At 42.5% G+C, this 14073-nt stretch overlaps 1 protein-coding gene across 3 annotated transcripts in view; it reads left to right on the plus strand.

Annotated features, from left to right (window-relative positions):
- Window positions 1-14073, plus strand: part of ESR2 (estrogen receptor 2) — a 72355-nt gene that overhangs the window by 5170 nt on the left and 53112 nt on the right. For all 3 annotated transcript variants that reach the window (XM_033187764.1, XM_033187763.1, XM_033187765.1), the window contains exons 2-3: window positions 4825-5276; window positions 8696-8868. In XM_033187764.1, the coding sequence (XP_033043655.1) occupies window positions 4915-5276; window positions 8696-8868 (535 nt within the window). In that variant the 5' untranslated portion in view covers window positions 4825-4914. The remainder of the gene's footprint in view (window positions 1-4824; window positions 5277-8695; window positions 8869-14073) is intronic.

A 14073-nucleotide genomic window follows, 5' to 3' on the forward strand; every position in this document is an offset into this window, starting at 1 on the left:
AGTGTAATGGCACGATCTCGGCTCACTGCAACCTCTGCCTCCTGGGTTCAAGTGATTGTCCTGCCTCAGCCTCCCGAGTAGCTGGGATTACAGGCATGTACCACCATGCTAATTTTGTATTTTTAGTAGAGACAAGGTTTTGCTGTGTTAGCCAGGATGCTCTCGACCTCCTAACCTCGTGATCTGCCCACCTTGGCCTTCCAAAGTGCTGGGATTACAGGTGTGAGCCACCGCGCCCAGCTTCAGAATCCTTTCACAGACACGATCTCATTTCATCCTTAGAGCACTGTGAAAAGATACAGCACCAAATAGGTACCTGTTTCTACTGAAGAAGATGTGGCAGCTCAGGGAATTTGTGGATTTGTCTAAGATTGCCTGGCTTTCAGGCAGAGCTGGGGCTAGAATGACTGTTCTGCTCTGTCCATTGATAGACTATACATAAGAACAGGCTTGATGGTGGCTGACTTTTTTTTTTTTTTTTTTTTGAGACAGTTTTGCCCGTCACCCAGGTTGGAGTGCAGTGGTGCGATCTCAGCTCACCGCAACCTTCACCTCCCAGGTTCAAGTGATTCTCCTGCCTCAGCCTCCTGAGTAGCTGGGTTTACAGGCATGCGCTGCCACACCTGGCTAGTTTTGTATTTTTAGTAGAGACTGGGTTTCTCCATGTTGTTCAGGCTGGTCTTGAACTCCCGACCTCAGGTGATCCGCCCACCTCGGCCTCCCAAAGTGCTGGAATTACAGGCATGAGCCACCCATGCCCGGGTGACTGATTTCTCTTTTTTTTTTTTTTTTTAACGGAATCTCTCCCTGTCGCCCAGGCTGGAGTGCAGTGGCATGATCTCGGCTCACTGCAACTTCCGCCTCCCAGATTCAAGCAATTCTCCTGCCCCAGCCTCCCAAGTAGCTGGGATTACAGGTATACGCCACCATACTCAGCTAATTTTTGTATTTTCAGTAGAGATGGGGTTTCACCATGTTGGTTAGGCTGATCTCGAACTCCTGACCTCGTGATCTGCCCGCCTTGGCCTCCCAAAGTGCTGGGATTACAGGCGTGAGTCACCACGCCCAGCCCTGATGTCTTATTAACTAGATTTATAGTTGCTTTGATAAAAATCAGTCTAGTCTTCTTGGAGTGTCTTTCTGCCATTTCTAGAGCCAACCTTTTCCTTCTCCATGAATCACTGTCAATATTGGAAATTTTAAATACCTTTTTTTTTATTCAAAAGCCATAGTATGTTCCCTAGCCAGTATGTTAGAACACCATGCATGATCCCATGTGTACAAAAAGCTTTCTGGGCTGGGCGCGGTGGCTCAAGCCTGTAATCCCAGCACTTTGGGAGCCCGAGACGGGCGGATCACGAGGTCAGGAGATCAAGACCATCCTGGCTAACATGGTGAAACCCCGTCTCGACTAAAAAAAAAAAAAAAAAAAAAAAACTAGCCGGGCGAGGTGGCAGGCGCCTGTGGTCCCAGCTACTCCGGAGGCTGAGGCAGGAGAATGGCGTAAACCCGGGAGGCGGAGCTTGCAGTGAGCTGAGATCCAGCCACTGCACTCCAGTCCGGGCGACAGAGCGAGACTCCGCCTCAAAAAAAAAAAAAAAAAAAAAAACTTTCTGGCTGAATTCGGATGTAACCTGAGATGGCCAAACACGGGGGTATGTGCTGGGGGAGTGAGAGAAATCTCTGGACAGAACACAGGGCTGTTCCCCACCCAGGATATGGACCAACTATTTTAGTTATGGTGACTAATTAAAGAAAAATTACATGCAAATAAATGAATAATTCTTAGAATCAGGATGTCTGGGTACTGGTTCTTTGGTTGGCCAGGTGAAATTCCATGCCAGGCCCAACAATTAAACTCTTTAGAGACGTTTTTTTCCTGTTGTACCAGAACATTGTACTGAGGCCATGTTTGAACATTCAGACGATGTGTTGGGAAAACGCTGCCCTGCAATGTTAAATTAAATCTTTTGGGGAGTCTTTCCTTTGACCAGTTTATATCTCTGTTTTAGAGGAGGGCTTCTCAACCAGAATGGGTTTGTTGATTTATTTTGATAGACCTCTGGTAGAGAAGAGCCCCCCCCCTTTTTTTTTTTTTTTACTACCTGTTGTCCTGTCTCAGAGAACTATTACAATGGTGTAAGTTCATCATTCCTTCCCCTTATTATGGCTCTGCTTAGGAAGAAAAAATCTTTGCATTGGCTGCCAAGTTCCTATCTATTCAAGATGCCACTGACAAAGAGTGAATCTGTGAATCACGTGAATCTGGTATATCTGAAATATATCCAAACAAAAAGCACCTAGCCTTTTAATGACTCTCCAGAAGTCAGTTCTCTGACTGTAATTATCATCCTTCTGGGGGTATGTGGAAATTCTACACAAGTTGATTGGTGATATGTTGAGATGTGAGATCTGTATTTTCTAAGCAAAGTTGCCATGCACCTGATTGATTGGCTAGGTGCATCCTGGCATTTGTCATTTGGTGGTGTGGTCTGATAGTTGGTTTCACCACTGCTGGGTACCTAGAGTCATCACATCCATAGAGACAGAATGTAGGCTGGTGGTTGCCCGGGGCTGGGGGAAGGGAGGAGTGGGGAATTTGTTTAATAGATAGAGGGTTTTAGTTTTGCAAGATGAAATGAGTTCTAGAGATTGGTTGCACAACAATGTGAATATACTTAACACTACTGAACTTTATACTTAGAAATGGCTAGGATGGTAAATTTTATGTTACCTGTATTTTAACACACACACACACACACACAAAAACTTTGTGCCAGGCACAGTGACTCACACCTGTAATCCCAGTACTTTGGGAGGCTGAGGCGGGCAAATCATAAGGTCAGGAGTTTGAGACCAGCCTGGCCAACATGGTGAAATGCCGTCTCTACTAAAAATACAAAAAATTAGCCAGGTGTGGTGATGGGCGCCTGTAATCCCAGCTACTTGGGAGGCTGAGGTAGGAGAATTGCTTGAACCCGGGAGGCGGAAGTTGTAGTGAGCCAAGATAGCGCCACTGCATTCCAGCTTGGGTGACAGTGTGAGACTCCATCTCAAAAAAAAAAAAAAAAAAAAAAGTAATGAGAGCTTACTTCAAGATGGCAGCAAAAGACAGACAGTGGAAAAAAGGCATTGGGAGAAAAAACCAACGTGCCTTGGTGATTAAAGTTAACTGAGTCAAGGGGAGAAGTCAAAGGTAACTATAATGGGCTTTTTCTATTAACACAAATAGGGAATGAATGGTTTTGGGAAAGAAAGTGATGAATTATACCTCAGATATTATATTGTCTATTACTGTGGCCGGGCATGGTGGCTCACACCTATAATCCCAGCACTTTGGGAGGCCAAAACAGGCAGATCACTTGAGGCGAGAAGTTCGAAACCAGCCTGGCCAACATGGTGAAACCCTGTCTCTACTAAAAACACAAAAATTAGTGTGGTGGCATGTGCCTGTAATCCCAGCTACTCAGGAGGCTGAGGCATGATAATTGCTTGAACCTGGGAGGCAGAGGTTGCAGTGAGCTGATATGGCGCCATTGCATTCCAGCCAAGAGCGAAACTCCGTCTCAAAAAAAAAAAAAAAAGATTTGCCTGTAATGAGCCAGTACCCCCAGCTTTGTGCTCACTTTACATACAAAAATTATGTTGTTTACTGTAGAGCAAAAATTGAAGGGCACATTCAAAACTGAGAGGTAGGCCAGGCATGGTGGCTTATGCCTGTAATCCCAGCACTTTGGGAGACCGAGGCAGGTGGATCACTTGAGATCAGGAGCTTGAGACCAGCCTGGCCAACATGATGAAACCCCATCTCTACTAAAAAATACAACAAATTAGCCAGTCATGGTGGTGCACACCCGTAGTACAGCTACTTGGGAGGCTGAGGCAGGAGAATCGCTTGAACCTGGGAGGCAGGAGGTTGCAGTGAGCCGAGATCACACCACTGCACTCCAGCCTGGGTGACAGAGTGAGATCCTGTCTCAAAAACAAAAAAAAAGACAAAAGCAAAACCTAGAGGCAACAGATTGATAAGTGACACAGTTACACTGGTCAGTCTCTTCTGCTAATACCCATTGTCTTTCATTATTGAAGATTCATAATGTGTTTTCTTTCTTTCTTTCTTTCTTTCTTTTTTTTTTTTTTTTTTTTTGAGATATGGTCTTACTCTATCACCCAGGCTGGAATGCAGTGGCATGATGTCTCCTCACTACAACCTCTGCCTTCTGGGTTTAAGCAATCCTCCCGCCTCAGCCTCTTGAGTAGCTAGGACAACAGGCACATGCCACCATGCCCGGCTAATTTTTTGTAGAGATGAGGTTTCACCATGTTGCCCAGGCTGGTCTCGAACTCCTGACCTCAAGTGATCTGCCCACCTCAGGCTCCCAAAGTGTTGGGATTACAGGCGTAAGCCACTCACTTGGCCTCCGTGTATTTTAATATTGGTTGAGACTAGCCTTACTCATTGATCTTCTCTTTTAGGGTTTACTTGGTTATTCTTGCTTATTTTTCCATAACAACTTTCATTTTTATTTAATCCTGTGTTATCTAGTTTTAAAGACTATTTTATAATAAATTTTCATGATTAAACTCTTGTGCTTAAACTGTTGATTAAAAAACAAGCAATGAAGAGATGAATGAAGCAGAAAATGTGAGTTTCATGCCTCACATTCTCACTCCTCTGAGGTTAATATTTTCATATATATATTTTCAGGATGTATTTGTAATCTCATACAAATGTGTGTATTTTTTTAATGAAAATATTTAAATTTTCATAGTTACACCTGTAGCTCTAACTAACTTGACAATATCCTCTGTGTTTCTTTACAGCCATTATACTTGCCCACAAATCTTTGAGAACAGTATAATGACCTTTGTGCCTCTTCTTGCAAGGTGTTTTCTCGGCTGTTATCTCAAGACATGGATATAAAAAATTCACCATCTAGCCTTAATTCTCCTTCCTCCTACAACTGCAGTCAATCCATCTTACCCCTGGAGCACGGCTCTATATACATACCTTCCTCCTATGTAGAGAGCCACCATGAATATCCAGCCATGACATTCTATAGCCCTGCTGTGATGAATTACAGCATTCCCAGCAATGTCACTAACTTGGAAGGTGGGCCTGGTCGGCAGACCGCAAGCCCAAATGTGTTGTGGCCAACACCTGGACACCTTTCTCCTTTAGCAGTCCATCGCCAGTTATCACATCTGTATGCAGAACCTCAAAAGAGTCCCTGGTGTGAAGCAAGATCACTAGAACACACCTTACCTGTAAACAGGTAAGTCCACTCTTCATTCTGAATTATAGTTCCTGGCCATTTCTCAAATCACTTTATGGTTTAGTGAGAAGGAAATAATATGTTAGACAAGGTCTTTATTTTATTTTATTTTATTTTTATTTTATTTTTTTTGAGACCGAGTCTCGCTCTGTCGCCCAGGCTGGAGTGCAGTGGCATTATCTCGGCTCACTGCAAGCTCCACCTCCCGATTTCACGCCATTCTCCTGCCTCAGCCTCCCGAGTAGCTGGGACTACAGGCGCCCGCCACCACGCCTGGCTAATTGTTTGTATTTTTAGTAGAGAGGGGGTTTCACCGTGTTAGCCAGGATGGTCTCGATCTCCTGACCTCGTGATCCGCCCGCCTTGGCCTCCCAAAGTGCTGGGATTACAGGCGTGAACCACTGCGCCTGGCCTAATTTCTTTATTTTATTAATTACATAGTTTACTTAGAGCACTCAAAACACAGGATGCCCTGTTCTTTTTTTTTTTTTTTTTTTTTGAGACGGAGTCTTGCTCTGTCGCCCGGGCTGGAGTGCAGTGGCCGGATCTCAGCTCACTGCAAGCTCCGCCTCCCGGGTTTCACGCCATTCTCCTGCCTCAGCCTCCTGAGTAGCTGGGACTACAGGCGCCCGCCACCTCGCCGGGCTAGTTTTTTGTATTTTTAGTAGAGACGGGGTTTCACCGTGTTAGCCAGGATGGTCTCGATCTCCTGACCTCGTGATCCGCCCGTCTCGGCCTCCCAAAGTGATGGGATTACAGGCTTGAGCCACCGCGCCTGGCCAGGATGCCCTGTTCTATTCTGATACTTTAGTTCTCATTAAAAAGTGGTATGTGTACATCGGTGTTGTGGGGAGAATTTGCTATCATGACTATTGTGTTTATATAGTAAAGACTGAACTTAAGTCACTCCTTTTATTTTTTTGAGACAGGGTCTCGCTCTGTCACTCAGACTAGAGTACAATGGCACGATCTTGGCTCACTGCAACCTCCACCTCCTGGGTTCAAGCGATTCTCATGCCTTAGCCTCCTGAGTAGCTGGGATTACAGGCACATGCCACTATGCTTAGCTCTTTATTTTTTTTATTTTAGTAGAGACAGGGTTTCACCATGTTGGCCAGGCTGGTCTTGAACTCCTGACCTCAAATGATCCACCTGCCTTGGCCTCCCAAAGTGCTGGGATTATAGACGTGATGAACAACCGCGCCTGGTCTGAACTTAAGTCACTGTTAACGGAGTTATTTGGATTTGAAAAATGAATTTTTACTTTACTTTCAGTTTTAGAGTCGTCTTATAGTGAAATCACAATTTAATGTTAATGACAAATTGTTTCCAGGATAAAAGTAACTGTGGCAGTATTACAACTTAAATGAAATTCTAGACATGCAAAGCCTGAAAAGACAGATGATGGGTATAAAGTTTTTAACCATGAACTAAAATAATAACATTATATAAAGATTGGTGGAAACTATTGAAGTATGGGCTTCAGTTCACATTCCCTGAAGTTATAAAGGATATGTGTACTCTTTAAATGCAAGGTAATGTTATGGGTTATTTCCATCTAATTATTAGTATTTCTAATGATAATAGGTATGAAGGAAGGGATGGTATAGTGAGAAAGGAGAGGGGGAGATAAACATCTAAAACAAAGTACTAAGGGCATATTGGATATTGAAATTCGTTACTTTCAAATATTATCATAAAACTTTGAGACGGTAACATTGCACTATAATTCTTTTTTTTCTTCTTTTAAAAACATTTTACTCATTGGTAAAATAAAGAAGAGAATATAAACATTGTGGATAACTTTTTTAAAGTAATGGTTTTTTTTTTCTTCCTTCTTTAAAGGAAGACATATTTTGTTTCTGAGCATGAATTATAATCAAAGTTCTGCTAATTTTGGGGCAAATTAATCCGTGATATAATTACCTTCATTTATAAATCTATAATACCTTCACCATTCCCTTTCTAAAAGAACCATGCCCTGGCAACATCAGGAACTAGCCAGATGTGTTTTGGGGCCTGCCTGGGGCTCCCTTGCTAGACTCTCTGTTCCTTTATGAACCTCAAGCCTCTGCTTCCTTCCAAGCCTTTCCAGGCCAGGCACTTGCTTGTTCTCTCTCTTCTCTTCTCTCTTCTTTTTTGTCTCTCCCTTTCTCTTCTCTTCCCCCTTTTTCTTGTCTCCCATTCATCTCAAGGTAACTTAAAGTCCATTTGTTACTCCTCTTAAAATTATTTTTATTTTTTTATTTTTATTTTTTTTTTTTTTGAGGCGGAGTCTCGCTCTGTCGCCCGGACTAGAGTGCAGTGGCCAGATCTCAGCTCACTGCAAGCTCCGCCTCCTGGGTTTCCGCCATTCTCCTGCCTCAGCCTCCCAAGTAGCTGGGACTACAGGCGCCCGCCACCTCGCCCGGCTAGTTTTTGTATTTTTAGTAGAGACGGGGTTTCACCGTATTAGCCAGGATGGTCTCGATCTCCTGACCTCGTGATCCGCCCGTCTCGGCCTCCCAAAGTGCTGGGATTACAGGCTTGAGCCACCGCGCCCGGCCTTATTTTATTTTTTTGAGACAGAGTCTCACTGTGTTGCCCAGGCTGGAGTACAGTGGTACAATCTTGGCTCACTGCAACCTCTGCCTCCCAGGTTCAAGCGGTCTTCTGCTTCAGCCTCCAAAGTAGCTGGGATTACAGGTGTGTGCCATCATGCCTGGCTAATTTTTGTATTTTTAGTAGATACAGGATTTTACCTTGTTGGCCAAGCTGGTCTCGAACTCCTGGCCTCAGGTGATATGCCCACCTTGGCCCCCACAATGTGCTAGGATTACAGGCATGAACCATTGCTCCCGACCTGAAAGTTATTTTAAATCTAGACCTTTATCTGAAATTGCAGAGAGTGAGATGTTTGTTCTCCATTTAAATGGGAACCTAAAATGTCTGAAGGGCTGCTTAGCAATGCTGTTGGGAATGACTGATGTTTGAAAGTGGTTGTGTGCCTTCAGGCCCATCCATGCAGTGTTTGTGAACTCTAGTAACTACAGAAGACCAATGCATATCCTGCCTGTGGTTCAGACTTGTGGGTAAGATTTGATCTAGCCACTCCTTTCATTACACTTAGAGATGGACCCCCCACCCCATGGCTATGACTGGTCTTCTGCAGTGACAAATGCTCATCAGCATCACGTGGATGGGCATAAACTCACCTACCCACTTTCAAACGTTAGTCATTCCCCACAGCGTGGCTCTTTGTAGATATGATATCAGTATCAAAAGCTTTGCTCTATCAGATTTCCGGGAATATATTTACCATGAACCCTGGAGGAAAAAGAGATTAAATTAGGCAATGTTCATGCTATTTTTTTTTTCCCTAGAAAGCCCTTTTTTCCCCTTTTATGCTCTGTTCAATGGATATTTTCTTTGCTCCCTAGAGAGACACTGAAAAGGAAGGTTAGTGGGAACCGTTGCACCAGCCCTGTTACTAGTCCAAGTTCAAAGAGGGACGCTCACTTCTGCGCTGTCTGCAGTGATTACGCATCGGGATATCACTATGGAGTCTGGTCGTGTGAAGGATGTAAGGCCTTTTTTAAAAGAAGCATTCAAGGTACGAGAGAATTGTTAACTGCTTTAGTTTCCTACTTTTGCTTTCAAACAATTTTGCAGAGATGACTTGGCAGAAATGTCACCACTGGCCTGTTTGGCACACAAAGTATTTGATGAGCAGTTCAGAAGATCATGTGTGTTTGGGAGTGGGTTGGGTGGTGGGGTGGAATTGCAGATTTCTACCCCAGAACTCCAAGATTACACAGCCAACTCGAATGGGTCTTACTCCTCTTTCACTCACATGGGTGTTGGATAGAAGGCGTCGAGTTACAACCTTGTAAAGGTGTCTCTTGGAAAGAATGTGCTCACAGGGAGTTGCAAAGATTGTTTCTTTCTTTTACTTAAATTTAATACATAGCATGCTTAACAGTCATGATGGTGGGCTGGCTCCTGAGGAAGAGACGATAAACACATTTTATGGAAATGGTCAGAAATCGGGAATTCAGCTGCAGTGGACTTGGAGAATTGATCTAGACACATTTCTTCCCCTAGGCTAGGAGGGTCTCAGTTCACGATCACCTTATTTTCTGAGCTGGGTTTAGATTATTTCCCTAACTTTCTCTAAATTCCTTCTGGACTGTTTTTTTGTTTTGTTTTGTTTTGTTTTGTTTTGTTTTTTTGAGACGGAGTCTCGCTCTGCCGCCCAGGCTGGAGTGCAGTGGCCGGATCTCAGCTCACTGCAAGCTCCGCCTTCCGGGTTCACGCCTTTCTCCTGCCTCAGCCTCCCGAGTAGCTGGGACTACAGGCACCCGCCACGTCGCCCGGCTAGTTTTTTGTATTTTTAGTAGAGACGGGGTTTCGCCATGTTAGCCAGGATGGTCTCTATCTCCTGACCTCGTGATCCGCCCGTCTCAGCCTCCCAAAGTGCTGGGATTACAGGCTTGAGCCACCGTGCCCGGCCTGGACTGTTTTTTGTTTGTTTGTTTGTTTGAATCAACTTGTTAATGAAAAGAATCAAACTCTGTAAAATATTTGAAGAGATTTATTCTGAGCCAAATATGAGTGATAAGTGGCCCGTGACACAGCCCTCAGGAGATCTGAGAACATGTGCCCAAGGTGGTCAGGCCACAACTTGGTCTTACACATTTTAGAGAGACATAAGGCGTTAATCAATGCATGTAAGATGTACATTGATTCAGCCTGAAAAGGCAGGACAACTGAAAGCAGGGGCTTCCAAGTCACAGGCGATTCAAAGATTTTTCTTGGTTGGCAGTTGGTTGAAAGAGTTATTATCAATAGGAAGCAATGACTGGGTTACAATAAGGGATTGTGGAGACCACGGTTTTATCATGCAGATGAAGCTTCCAGGTAGCAGGCTTCAGAAAGAATAGATTGTAAATGTTTCTTAGGGGACTTAAAGGGTCTGTTCTATCAGTGATTCCAAAAGGGAGGAGAGTATAATGAACCATGTCTGGCTCCCTCTTCCCATCATGGCCTAAACTTATGTTTTGGGTTAACTTTGTAATGCCCTTGGCCAAGAGGAGGGACCCATTCGGATGGTTGAGGGGCCTTAGGATTTTATTTTTTGATTTACAAACTTCAAGTTGCGCACCCCTGATTTCAAGGCCGGTCAGCCCATCTCCCTGCGTGTCCTTGCTACACTCTCTCTCCCTTGCCAGCCCTGATTTGTTGAAGTCACTTTCTTGCTTACTCTTTTTTTCTCTTTTTGCCTGTCCCTCAATCACCCCCTCCCAGGCAACACCCTACGTTTCCATCTGAAAGCTCCCTTCCTTTTTCTATCAAAGCCCCAGCTCTTTGTTCTTTGCCAGTTAAGAAAAGCAACGTTGAGGGAATTCGTAGTGTGCAAATGGCAAATAGCAATTTACTAGATTAACTCACGCACTGATAACTCTAGATTAAGAGGATGTTTTACCTCAATCAGAGAAATACTGATAGAATCCAGGATGTGGTGAGGAGTGAAATGTTGGTAAAGAGTCACCTTCCTACCTGTCCCCTGAAATTCACCCTGTATGAATGGCAGCCTCTTTGTCCCGGATTTTATACTTTTTAGCTCTGTGACTTTACCTTCCAGCCTATTTCCTTCTCTGTGAAATGGAGATACTCATAGGGATTTTCTAAAGATGAAATGAGGTTGATTGATATGAAAACATATTCAGTGCTCAAATATTTTATTTGTGACAACTATAACAGTAGATTATAAGGCCAGGTCCAGTTCCCCGCTATATGATAAGAACAATCTGGATTTTCTGAAATTCTGAACTTGATATGATGACTATTTTCTATCTTGCTGAGGTTCTAGGATTTTACCCCTTAAGAACGTTTGGACCTATTACTACTAACCGTATCTTTTAAAAAGAGATCCTTCTTCTTCTTCTTCTTCTTTTTCTTTTTCTTTTTTTTTTTTGCTGTTGAGGGAACATCTGTCTGCTTGAAACATCTTTGACCCCCGAGACTACAGCTAATAACAGTTGAAAGTAAATTTCCTTACTTCTCTGTGTTGTTTCTTCCTTCCTGCTGCATCAGACAGGAATGTCAAATTCTAAATGTGCAAAGAGGAAAGAGTTAAAGCTCTTACAGTTGTAGTGCATAAAAGATCCTTTCTTTCCACTGCAGTAACTGAAAGTGGTCACTCATTTTTTAAAATTGTCTCAAATAGGCCAGGACGGTACAGTACTGAGAAATTCCTTGCATTTTTTTCTTTTCTTTTTTCTTTTTTTTTTGAGACGGAGTCTCTCTCTGTCGTCCAGGCTCAGTGCAGTGGCACAATCTCGGCTCACTGCAAGCTCCACCTCCTGGGTTCATGCCATTCTCCTTCCTCAGCCTCCCGAGTAGCTGGGACTACAGGCACCTGCCACTGCGCCTGGCTAATTTTTTGAATTTTTAATAGAGACCAGGTTTCACCGTGTTAGCCAGGATGGTCTCGATCTCCTGACCTTGTAATCTGCCCGCCTCAGCCTCCCAAAGTGCTGGGATTACAGGCGTGAGCCACTGCGTCTGATCCATTCTTTTTTTATGATTTTGAACTTGTCTTGCTAACTTGATTTATAAGCTAATTGGCCATATCTTAGTCATGTATCTGTCACCTTCACTGTACGAATGCACTGGAAGCTGTGTTGTGCTTGCTGTTCCATTGATACTTTCTTGGCTTCCTCACACAATGAGTTGCCGTCAGACTGATAAGTGCTGCTGTTTCTCTCCTGGGTTATGGAGCGCAGACGAAGGAGGACATAGGGAGAGAGACCTCATCACTTTGTCTGGTGCAGATGAAGGCACGGCTTGTTTTTCAAGCTTATCCTTTCCTTTGTGTTCTCTTTCCTGTTGGTGTTCCTTTAATAAATATTTGTTGAGCACTGTACTGGGCTCTATGGATACAGTGGCGAGGAAGACAACAGATTACAGATTCCATGAGGACCAGGGTTTTTGTCCATTTTGCTCACCAGTAGCACTTAACAATTCCTTGCATATGATTTTTCAAAATTAATTGGGCTTATACAGAGTTCTGTATCCTTTTCACTTAATATTGTCTTATAAGCATTTCTGTTGTTAAATTTCCAGAGACTTGCTTCACAACTGTGTAATATTCTATCTTATCAGATTTATTTAACTCTTTATTGTTGAAGACCTTATCCATTATTTTCAGTTTTTTTTTTTTTTTTTTTTTTTGTGATGGAGTCTCACTCTGTCGCCCAGGCTGGAGTGCAGTGGCCGGATCTCAGCTCACTGCAAGCTCCGCCTCCCAGGTTCACGCCATTCTCCTGCCTCAGCCTCCCGAGTAGCTGGGACTACAGGCCCCGCCACCTCACCCGGCTAGTTTTTTGTATTTTTTAGTAGAGACGGGGTTTCACCGTGTTAGCCAGGATGGTCTCGATCTGCTGACCTCATGATCTGCCCGTCTCAGCCTCCCAAAGTGCTGGGATTACAGGCTTGAGCCACTGCGCCCGGCCTGATTTTCAGTTTTAAACAATGCTGTGGTTAATTTATTTGTTCATGAAGTTTTGAAAAAATCTCTAATAGTTTCTCTGGATATATTTTTAGAACAAATCTATGGGATCATAGTATATTAATGTTTAAAGTTCTTAACATGTTTTCAGGTGTTCAAGTCTCAAGAAGATTGTACAGACTTGCTCTTCTGCCAGCAGCATGAGTGTCTCTTTTACCAACCTCTTGGTAGCATTGACTCTTATCAAAAAGAAAAAACCTTGCTACATTGGTATCTTTTGGTTTTAATTTGCTTCTCTTTATTAGTGAGGTAAATGTTTTCTCATAAATTTATCTGCCATTTGTGTTTTCTGTTTTATCTTTTTTATTCAGAGCTTTCGCCCATTTTTCTATGGGGTTCTGACATTTTCCTTTTAAATTGTATGCTTTATATATTAACCTATTATTACATGTATGACAAATATTTTTTCCACTTGACTCTGATTTTGACATGCAGAAATATTTAATCTTTAAATAGTCAAATATTACCAACTTTGATAGTTTTGTATGTAGTTTTTAAGCCTAAAAAGTCCTTTCACACCCAGGCATTATATAAACTTTTGCCTATGTTTTGTTACTTAATAGTTTGTTTTTACATTTTATTATTTAATTCAAAAGGAATTTATTTTGGCATACTAGATGAAATAATCAAATGTATTTATCTCTAAATAGTTAATTTTCTCCACATAATTTTACTGAATAAATCCATTCATTTTTCATTGATTTTTAAAATATGGGAGTCAATTTTAAAAAGTTGAGTTTATGATACAATTTCCATACGATAAAATTTACCTATTTTAATTATATGGGTTTATGAGTTTTGAAAATATGTGTAATCATGCAACCACCACCATAATTAAGATGGGAATTTATTATCACCCCCCAGAATTCGCTTATGTCCACTGCAACCCATTTCTCCTGAATTTCCCCGTCCCTGGGAATCACTGGTCTGTTTTCTGTCCCTCTAGTTTTGCCTTTTTGAGAATGTCATACTGTATTTCAATTTGGCTTTTTACTTATGATGCTTTTGAGATTTATCTGTGTTGTTGCATGTATCTGTAGTTCATTCCTTTTTGTTGCTGAATAATATTGCAATGTATAGATATATCACTGATCATTCATTCATTGGCATTGTTTAAAGTTTTGTGCTACTTTGAATAAAACTGTTGTGAGTGTTCATGCATATCTCTCTGTGCAGACATATGATTTTGTTTCTCTTGGGTGCCTACATGTAAAACTGCTAGTTGTGTGATAAGTATATGTTTAA

Source organism: Trachypithecus francoisi, unplaced genomic scaffold (assembly GCF_009764315.1).
Source record: "Trachypithecus francoisi isolate TF-2019V2 unplaced genomic scaffold, Tfra_2.0 Lachesis_group3, whole genome shotgun sequence".
Taxonomy (NCBI): Eukaryota; Metazoa; Chordata; class Mammalia; order Primates; family Cercopithecidae; genus Trachypithecus; species Trachypithecus francoisi.